This window comes from Loxodonta africana, chromosome 27 (genome assembly GCF_030014295.1).
Source record: "Loxodonta africana isolate mLoxAfr1 chromosome 27, mLoxAfr1.hap2, whole genome shotgun sequence".
Taxonomy (NCBI): Eukaryota; Metazoa; Chordata; class Mammalia; order Proboscidea; family Elephantidae; genus Loxodonta; species Loxodonta africana.
In genome coordinates this window covers 4,166,869-4,177,462 of record NC_087368.1, presented here as the reverse complement: position 1 = coordinate 4,177,462, position 10,594 = coordinate 4,166,869, and the positions used below count along the sequence as shown (strand labels likewise).

The 10,594-nt window shown below is 44.7% G+C and overlaps 1 protein-coding gene across 1 annotated transcript; it reads left to right on the top strand.

The window, feature by feature from the left end:
• Positions 1-971: 971 nt before the first annotated feature.
• On the top strand, positions 972-2,709 carry LOC135228717 (proline-rich protein HaeIII subfamily 1-like). The gene is made up of 3 exons (XM_064277311.1): positions 972-984; positions 1,541-2,496; positions 2,584-2,709. Exons 1-3 carry the CDS (start codon positions 972-974, stop codon positions 2,707-2,709), a joined length of 1,095 nt encoding a protein of 364 aa, XP_064133381.1.
• The last annotated feature ends 7,885 nt before the right edge of the window (positions 2,710-10,594 follow it).

Here is a 10,594-nt window from a genome sequence, read left to right as displayed (position 1 = left end):
CGTGCTAAGACAAACATCTGGTTAACTAACATTAGATACAAACTGTACCTAACTGTTCCGGCTTATGTACAAATTCAACTTAAAGACAGATTTAGGAACGGAGCTCCTTCTTAATCCGGGGACTCCCTGCATGACAAAAATGACATTTTTTTTTTTTTTTAGATCTAAAAGCATATACTTTTTCAAGTTATACCACCTCTCTCAAACTCCAGAATTCCTTCCCTCACCATCACCAACTTAAAAATTTTAGACAAAATTTGAAGTTATTCCTAATAATTTGCTTTGTGTTCCAAACTATTAGCCGACAACCTATATTTCACTTTACTAGGGACAGTTGTTCCCAGCGAGCTTGAGCTTCGCAGCAACTTCTTTTACTTCCATTCACCTCAGAGTTCTCATCTCTCTAACAGATCCAAGTGCTCCCTCTTCAATTTTTTTTTTAACTTGCCAAGCTAATTGATTGCCTATCAAGTATAGACATTTTGCCAGTATGCAAGGGTGGATTAGCCAGGAAGCAAGGTGTACAACAGGGTTAATTGTGTTTACTCACGAATCAGTAGTGAACAATTTCACGGGGGTTTCATCACACCTTTGATGTGGTGAAAAACAGGGAAAATTTTGACTACAGATTAGTAGGTAGGCACAAGTAAACCCGTGTGTACCTTGCTTATTGGATAAACCATCTCTGGAGTATGACTTACATGTTTGAAAATCACAGTGTTTCCTAAAGAAACAAATTTGTAGGGAGAAGAGGAATAAAACGGCTTTGAAAAGGTATCAGGGTGTCTCCAAGGAATCAGGTAAATATAAATCTTTGTCAATCTCATGCCAGAATAAATTCTAAGTGAATTACATTCAAACGCCAGAATACAGTAAAATTAACACTAGTTAACCACTGGAAAACTGAAGGGACTTTTTATGTTTCACTATAAGGATGTACACTATGCCCTTCGTATTGCAGGTCTGCGGAAATGGAGAAGAGAGGTAGGGGATACCCTGCAGTTTTAATCTGCTCTGAAACTCCTGCAGGCACCTCCCCTTTTCAAAGCGTGGTTTACAGGAGATATTCCCTCCCCACACATCCCTCTTCTGCCAGCCAAATGGTCTTCTTCGAACACACCCTTTTCAAAGAACTGAGGAAGTCTGAAGAGGCTTAATTTAGACCTTGCCTTCACCCTACAGCCCAGTAACATGCAGAAAATAACTAATTTCCCTCTTGAACAGCCCCAGAAAAGCCTCAGTTCACAGCGACCCCCCACCCCCCCCCACCCCCCACAAAATCCTGTCTTCTTGAACAAGAATCTCAGTGTGCTGACCTAGTCCGCAGTTCACTGCAGGCATTTCCTTCCTCACAATTCACCAGTCACCAGTTAAGTGTCTCATTTAGATCTGCTCCACCAGCGCCCAGCTGCTTAGAACATTTTTACCTTTGTAACGAATCTCTGGGTCCCTTCAGCCCACTCAGAGCGCCCAACTGCGGTGAACCTGGGCCCTTCAGCCCACTCAGAGCGCCCAACTGCGGGGAACCTGGGCCCTTCAGCACACTCAGAGCGCCCAACTGCGGTGAACCTGGGCCCTGCAGCCCACTCAGAGCGCCCACCTGCGGGAAACCTGGGTCCTTCAGCCCGCTCAGAGCGCCCACCTGCAGGGAACCTGGGCCCTGCAGCCCACTCAGAGCGCCCACCTGCGGGGAACCTGGGCCCTTCAGCCCACTCAGAGCGCCCAACTGCGGGGAACCGGGGCCCTTCAGCCCAGAGCACCCAGCTGCGGGGAACGTGGGCCCTTCAGCCCACTCAGAGCGCCCAACTGCGGGGAACCGGGGACCTTCAGCCCACTCAGAGCGCCCAACTGCGGGGAACCGGGGCCCTTCAGCCCAGAGCACCCAGCTGCGGGGAACGTGGGTCCTTCAGCCCACTCAGAGCGCCCAACTGCGGGGAACCGGGGCCCTTCAGCCCAGAGCACCCAGCTGCGGGGAACGTGGGCCCTTCAGCCCACTCAGAGAGCCCAACTGCGGGGAACCGGGGCCCTTCAGCCCACTCAGAGCACCCAGCTGCGGGGAACGTGGGCCCTTCAGCCCACTCAGAGCGCCCAACTGAGGGGAACCTGGGCCCTGCAGCCCACTCAGAGCGCCCAACTGAGGGGAACCTGGGCCCTGCAGCCCACTCAGAGCGCCCAACTGCGGGGAACCTGCGCCGAGGGCTCGCCTGCAGGTCGAGCGGCCAGAGAAGCTTCTCCGGGCGGCACTCGGGCTCGGTCTCCGGGTCACGCCGCCCCCACCCCGCCCTCACCAGGGAAGAGGGTCTGCGTCCACCTCAGAATAGGGGATCTCGGGGTGGTGGAGGGGCGTGTGAACATCCGCCCGACCCGCCAGGCCCATCCCGCTCACCCCGCCCCGCCCCGCCCATCCCGCTCGCCCGGACCCGGCGAACGTGCGATGCGACTGGCAGCCCCGCGGCGTCGCTCACCTCGGAAGAAACGCTCCGGCTTCCTCCGACGGCTCTGGGAAAAAAAAAAAAAAAAAAAAAAAACCTGCCGCTCCCAGCAGGCGCACTAGGCTCTCGCGCCTTCGCCCCTCCGGTCCAGGCGCGAGACCCTCCGACCAGGCTCTGGCCCGCCCCGGCCCTGTCGGTCAGCGGCCGCGAGAGCCAATCCGCTGGCACGGGAGGCCCAGCGGCAGTCACGTGGCCGCAGCAGCCAATCACAAAATAGCCTTCAGCCGCCTGCTCCCAAGTCCCTGGGGGCTCAGCTGCTACAGTGCAGAGGGGGTGTGAGATGTGCGCAAAAGACTGAGGATCCGTGTTCGGGGACTGATTGATTGATCATTTGCTACATCTTTTAGTTTCTAAAATCCTAATAATAGTCATCACCTGGGTACCTTGTTAAAATGCGGATTCCGATGCAGTAAGTTTGGGGTAGGGACCTGAGAGTCCACCTTTCTAACTAGCTCCCAGGTCGTGGTGATGATGCGCCTGGTCCGAGGACCACCCTCGAGGAGCAACATTTTAAGGAAATCTGTCAGAAAGCGTCGGTTTTACACCTGCCCCATGTTATTTTCAAGTTTTGAGACCTCTTCCTCCAGTGATGCAGAGCATTCCAGTGACTGACTAAGCAGGGGGTGTCCTGGTGACGCTCATGGTTTGGGCACCTGCTGAGGGAAAAAACCCGCCAACCAAACCAACTGCTGTGGTCTCGATTTGGACTCATAGGACCCTACAGGACAGAGTAGAACTGCCTCATAGGGTTTCCAAGGTTGTAAATCTTGAGGGAAGCAGACTGCTTTGTCCCAGGAGCAGCTGGTGGATTGGAACCCCTGACCTTTCACCGCTGTGCTCTGTTTAATTCCCACACCACCCACCCTTACACTAAGGCACAACAACCTATGCCAACTTGGGGTTGGGGTATGGAAAGTAGAAATGGAGACTGTATGATCCTTGGAAATAACAGGACTGTGTTCTGAAATATTGGGCATGTGTTTCTGAGTGGCAGCTGGGCCAGACTCTGGCATAAAGTACCCCCTACTTTATGTAATTTACAGTCTGTCATACAACTACAAGGGCAAGTTCAGGAAGGGCACTTGGAGTATAGGAAAAACATGCAGGGACCTGATGCTTGCAGTGTAAGCTAGAGTGGTTGTACACTAACCTGCCTTAAAACCCACTGCCGTCGAGTCGATTCCGATTCATAGCGACCCTATAGGACAGGGTAGGACTGCCCTGTGGAGTTTCCAAGGAGCACCTGGTGGATTCGAACTGCTGGCCTTTTGGTTAGCAGCCATAGCAAACCTGCCTTAGAAGTCTTAAAAATTTTCCCAGATGCTCTTCTGTAATTCCAGAGTCAGGACGTCAAGAAGCCCATTGCCTCTAACATCTCTCAAACTTGACCTGAACTTAGTGTACAGACTAGCCATCTAGAAGCTTTGTGGTTCAGCATAGCCAAGCTCTTATTACCCAGTGTTGTACTGATGTGGCTCAAGAGTCTAAGTGCTAAATTCTCTAAAGCCTTCAGACCAGGTGGTGTGATATTCCACCACATTGCTTCAAGCAGTTCTCTCTCACTATTCATCAAGGAGACTAAACTGCCACTTAGAGAGAACTTCATCCTTGTCAGTGTGTCTTAGCGCTAGAAGTGAAGCCCAGTGAGTAACCTTGGACATTGTTCATCACATTGCTCAGTATCAGGGCACGCATACCACAAAATTCAGAGTTTCTGGGAGCACATTAAATCAAGTATAGCACCGGTTCTGGTTACAGCAGGAATAAACAGATGTCCAAGCAAGAAAAACACATATGAAGTCTCAAAGAGAATCTTCTTTGCTGTCTTCTAAGGTCGCTATGAGTCGGAATCAACTTGATGGCAATGCGTTTGGTTTGGGTTGGTTTTAGCATTAAACTGGAGGAGTCCTGGTGGCTCAGTGGTAAAGTGGTCAGCTGTTAACCAAAAGGTTAGTGGTTTATATCCACCAGCCGTTTCATGGGAGAAAGATGTGGTGACCTGCTTCTGTGAAGGTTACAACCTTGGGAACCCTATGGGGCAGTTCTACTCTGTCGTATAGGATCGCTATGAGTCACAATCAACTCAATGGCAATGGGTTTGATTTGGGGTTTATCATTACATCAGTGGTTCTCAAGCGTGGCTGTACAGTAAAGGTTTTTAAGGGTATACATTTTGGGCCCCTGTGCCCAGAGATTCCGATTGGGGTGAGGCGTGGAACCTGTGTAGCTATAGGTTTAAAAAGCTCCGCAGGTGATTTGCTATCCAGCATGTGTGAGAACACCTGCATAAGTTCCTAGATCAATGGAGTCATTCTTTCACAAGGAAAAGTCAGCTCTGCAACACAGAACACTAATGACATTAAGACTGTGAAAACACGGCATTTTGCACACAATATGTGAGAATAGATAAGAAAGGCCAAAAATAACTCATAGGAAATAAATACACCAAGGACAATTCAGCGGTACAAATTGAAACGCCAGGTCCATAACTCAGTTTCATTGCAGTTGATTAGCTAAATATTTCAAAAAGAACCTGTTATCTTTGTTAACCATGCCAAGCTGACCAGCTCTCTAGTGATATCTTCACTTCTTCTATGCCCCTCTTTCCAAAAGCAAATTCCTGGTTGAATATCAGTAACAGTTATTCTCTGAGGCTCTTCCCAAAGTGTGTAACAGAGTCACTAGGGGTACTTGTTAAAATGCAGATTCCCAGGACCCACCCCAGAGCCTCTTGTTACCTCTCTCATGTAACGATCCTGAAGTCAGTATTGGTTAAATGGGAGTCCAAACTGGACCTCCTGATAGAAAGCATCCACACACAGGCAAGCCCTCAAGTAAAAGACCTATGCTATTAGTTTCCCATGCTGGCTAAATAAAGGAGGGCCATTCTATTTTATAAAACTCCAGGAGATTCTCAGTTCTCTTTACTGGGATTGTATGAAGTTCTGTCATTATTATTATTATTTTTTTTAATCAGGCATCAGGATGCTATTGTTGCACAGAGTTTTTCTACGGAATGATGTGTAATGCAGTGGAGCTTGACTCGGTATTTAACTCAATTAGTGAGGTCCCCTCAGAACGCTCTGCTAACAACAGCCATCTTTTTCTAAAGTGACTTTATTTGTGACACCAAAAATAAGGAAGCCCAATGCATGAGCCTTCAAACTAGCTTCTTTCTAGCTCTGACGCTTTAAAAAATATATTTCACAGCATCCAAATGGGGAAAGAATGTTTTTTGCCTTGTAAACTTGTAGCTCTATCTACTGGGTAAAATAAGGACAGGTTTCACTGATATTTAACTAGCATGAATAATGTGAACTTTTAACTAGGAAAAAAAAATTGTTTTTCTCTTTATCAGTGTCAACATTATAAAGAGAGGCAACAGGAAGCAAAGAGATGCTTACCTGAGGATATGAATTTGTAAAAAGACATCCAGGCCCTCATTCATTTTCTGTTTTTCGGTCTACTTGCCTCACATACATAACTCGACTATTCTAGCTCAGGAAATGGCTATGTTAGGATGTGATATAAATCCCGAGTGATCGCAAGCGCTTTTCTTCCCCCCCAGAAATTGCTGAACAAGAGATTTGGGAATATTTGAAAAGAAAAGAAAGAGATAAGATATAAACACCCCACCAATTTGCCAAGTCCCCAGAAATCCGCCCATTGGTCTGTTGTGAGCAAAACCTCTGTAGACTCCTTTATAATTGCTAATTACACTTTTATCTCTCTAGCAATAAACAGCTTCTCTAAATGCAATTGATTTCATTCACAAAGACTCACAGGTTATCCCAAAATTTACCCTCCGTAACATTTTATACCTATGTGTCTGTCTTTTGGAAATGCTGGTGGCGTAGAGGTTAAGTGCTATGACCGCTGACCAAAAGGTCTGCAGTTCAAATCCACCAGGAGCTCCTTGGAAACTCTATGGGGCAGTTCTGCTCTATCCTGTAGGGTTTCTATGAGTCAGAATCAACTTGACACCAAAGAGTTTTAGTTGTGTTTTAATAACTGTTGCTTTTTTTTTCTTTTTTTTGTCATCCAGTGTAATCCTGTACAGATTTAGATTTAACCTAACACACAAGGCACAGCTTAGATAAAATGATTTTCTTCATGGTCTCTATAGGTTGTTACTTTTTAAAAAAATATTTCAGACTTAAGGAATGTGTAGGTAATATACGATATAGCCTTCTATAGCCCCCCCTTCAACTCATGAAAGAAAACGTTATAAATACAGTCAAAACTCCTTGAACCACTCCCAAGAAGTTTATTTTTTAGAAGGAGAGTTCACAATAAGCAAGCTTAGCCACAAAGGAAAGAGAATAGCTTATGTAAGGAAACATCATGTTGTATACATGTAATAAACAGCATAAATATAAATGGACAAAGTTCTTACTGAACAAAATATTTGGAAATTCCAAACTGGTATAAGAGCATGATAACAGAGCTGGAGTTTCCACGTGGTCCAACCAACCCTTGTGTTTTACAGTTACAGATTTGGAGCTGGAAAGCAGGTCACCTTTGGAGGGCAGCACAGGTAATTAGGAGCAGACATAAGGTGAGGGATCAGATCTCATTCATTCAATAAACACACTCCATGAGCCCTGTCTTTCAGCTCATTTTGGAAGAGAAGTAAGCCATCACAATTCAAGATTAAAAAGTGTTGTATTGCAAGTGAGGCACACAGCATGGCAAGAAAGCAAATAGGACCACCACTTCTCATTGATGGAATCAGGGAAGAATTTTTACAAGAAGTAATGCCTTAACTGAATTCCAAAGAACTAGTAAGAGTTTGCCAGCCAAGGGTATTCCAGGCCTGGGGAACAGGCCATATAAAAAGCATGAAAGCATGGAACACTGCGGAAGAGAAAATAGTTTAAATAGGTATGAGAGGGGAAGAGGGTGAAATGATGATTAAAAGGTGGTGGTGTTTTGGTTAGGTGCTATCAAGTCAATTATGACTCATAGTGACCCTAGGTACAACAGAAAGAATATTGCCCAGTCCTGTGTCACCCTCACAATCATTGTTATGCTTGAGCCCACTGTTGCAGCCACTGTGTCAATCCATCTCATTGAGGGGCTTCCTCTTTCTCCCTGATATTCTACTTTACCAAGCATGATGTCCTCCAGGGACTGGTCCCTCCTGATAACATGTCCAAAATAAGCGAGACAAAGTCTCGCCATCCTTGCTTCTACGGAGCGTTCTGGCTGTATTTCTTCCAAGGCAAATTTATTCCTTCTTCTGGCAGCCTGTGGTATATTCAATATTCCTTGCCAACACCATAATTCAAAGGCATCAGTTCTCCTTCGGTCTTTCTTATTCGTTGTCCAGCTTTCACATATGAAGCCACTGGAAACACCATGGCTTGGGTCAGGCATACCCTAGTCCTTAAGGACTTTAAAGTGACATCGTTGCTTTTTAACACTTTAAAGAGATCTCTTGCACGAGATTTTCCCACTGCAATGCATCTTTTGATTTTTTGACTGCTGCTTCGATAGACGTGATTGTGGATCCAAATAAAATGAAATCCTTGACAACTTCAATCTTCTCTTCCTTTATCGTGATGTTGCTTATTGGTCCAGTTGTGAGGATTTTTGTTTTCTTCCTGTTGAGGTATACATCATACTAAAGGCTGTGGTCTTCATCAGCAAGTGCTTCAAGTCCTCTCACTTTCAGCAAGCAAGGTTGTGTCATCTGTATATGGCAGGATGTTAATGAGTCTTCCTCCAATACTGATTCCCTGTTCTTCTTCATATAGTCCAGCTTCTCAGATTATTTACTTAGCATACAGATTAAATAAATATGGTGAAAGGATACAACCCTGACACACACCTTTCTTGATTTTAAATCATGCAGTATCCACTTGTGCTGTTCTAAAGACTGCCTCTTGCTTTATGTACAGGTTTCTCATGAGCACGATTAAGTGTTCTGAAATGCCCACTCTTGGCAATGTTATCCATAAATTGTTGGATCCACACAGTCTAATGCCTTTGCATAGTTAATAAAATACACGTAAACGTTGTTGTAGTATTTTCTGCTTTCAGCCAAGGTCCATCTGACATCATTCCACATCCCCTTCTGAATCCAGTTTGAATTTCTGGCAGCTCCCTGGCAATGTACAGCTGCAACCATTTTTGAGTTATCTTCAGCGAAATTTTACTTATTACAATATTAGTGATATTGTTCAATAATTTCTGCATTCTGTTGGATCACCTTTCTTTGGAATGGGCATGAATATGGATCTCTTCCAGTCGGTTGGCCAGGTAGCTGTTGCCAAATTTCTTGGTAGAAATGAGTGGGTGCTTCCAGGATTGTATCTGCTTGTTGAAACATTTCTATTGATTTCCCCTCAACTCCTGGAGCCTTGTTTTTCACCAATGCCTTCAGTGCAGCTTGGACATCTTCCTTCTCATATGCTACCTCCTGAAATGGTTGAATTTTGACAGTTATTTTTGGCACAGCGACTCTGTGTATTCCTTCCATCATCTTTCGATGCTACCTGCTTGTTCAGTTTTACTTGTAGAATGTTTCAATATTGCACCTTGAGGCTTCAATTTTTTCTTCAATTCTTTCACCTTGAGAAGTGCCGAGCTTATTCTTCCCTTTTGGTTTTCTAACTCCAGGTCTTGCACATTTCATTATAAACTTTATGTCTCCTTGGATGCCATTTGAAATCTTCTGTTCAGCTCTTTTACTCATCATTCCTTCCATTTGCTTTAGCTACACGATGTTCATGAGTAAGTTTCAGAGTCTCTTTTGACATCCATTTTGGTCTTTTTTTTTTTTTTTTTGTCTTTTTAAGGACCTTTTGCTGTCTTCATGTATGATGTGCTTTATGCTTGATCCTACAACTTATCGGCTCTTCATTCATTAGTGTTCAGTGCATCAAATCTGTTCTGGAGATGGTCTCTAAATTCAGTTTGGATATACTCAAGGTTGTACTTTGGCTCTTGTGGACTTGTTTTAATTTTCTTTACCTTCAACTTGAACTTGTATATGAGTAATTGATGGCCTGCTCTGCAGTCAGCCCCAACCTTGTTCTGACTGACGATACTGAATGTCTCAGTTGTCTCCACATATGTAGATTGCAGATATGTCGATTTTATTCCTTTGTATTCTATCTGGCAAGGTCTACGTGTGTAGTCATCATTTATGTTGCTGAGAAAAGGTATTTGCAATGAATAGTTTACTGGTCTTGCAAAATTCTACCATGCAATCTCCCACATAGTTTCTATCACCAAGGCCATATTTTTCAACTACTAATCCAAAATTTTTTTTTTTAATCCTTCATCTGTGTTTCCAACTTTCTCCTTCCAATCACCAGTAATTACCAATGCATCTTGATTGCATATTTGATCAATTTCAGGCTGCAGAATTGGTAAAAATCTTCAATTTCTTCATCTCTGTCATTAGTGGTTGGTGTGTAAATTTGAATAATAGTTGCATTAACTGATCTTCCTTGTTGCAGTTGTTGTACGTAGGCACTGTCGAGTCAGTTCCAACTCATACCAACCCTATGCACAACAGAACGTAACACTGCCTGGTCCTAAGCATCCTTAACAATCATTGTTATGCTTGAGCTCATTGTTGCAGCCACTGTGTCAATCCACCTTGCTGAGGGTCTTCCTCTTTTCTGCTGACACTGTACTCTGCCAAGCATGAGGCCCTTCTCCAGGGACTGATCCCTCCTGACAACATCTCCAAAGTATGTAAGATGCAGTCTCGCCATCCTTGCTTCTAAGGAGCATTCTGGCTGTACGTCTTCCAAGACAGATTTGTTCATTCTTTTGGCAGTCTGCGGTATATTCAATATTCTTCACCAACGCCACAATTCGAAGGCATCAATTCTACTTCGGTCTTCCTTATTCTTTGTCCAGCTTTCACATGCATATGATGCGATTGAAAATACCATGGCTTGGGTCAGGCGCATCTTAGTCTTCAAGGTGACACCTTTGCTTTTGAACAATTGAAAGACATCCCTTGCAGCAGATTTACCCAATTCAATGCGTCTTTTGATTTCCTGACCGCTGCTTCCATGCTTTTGATTGTGGATCCAAGTAAAATGAAATCCTTGACAACTTCAATCTTTTCTCTGTTTATC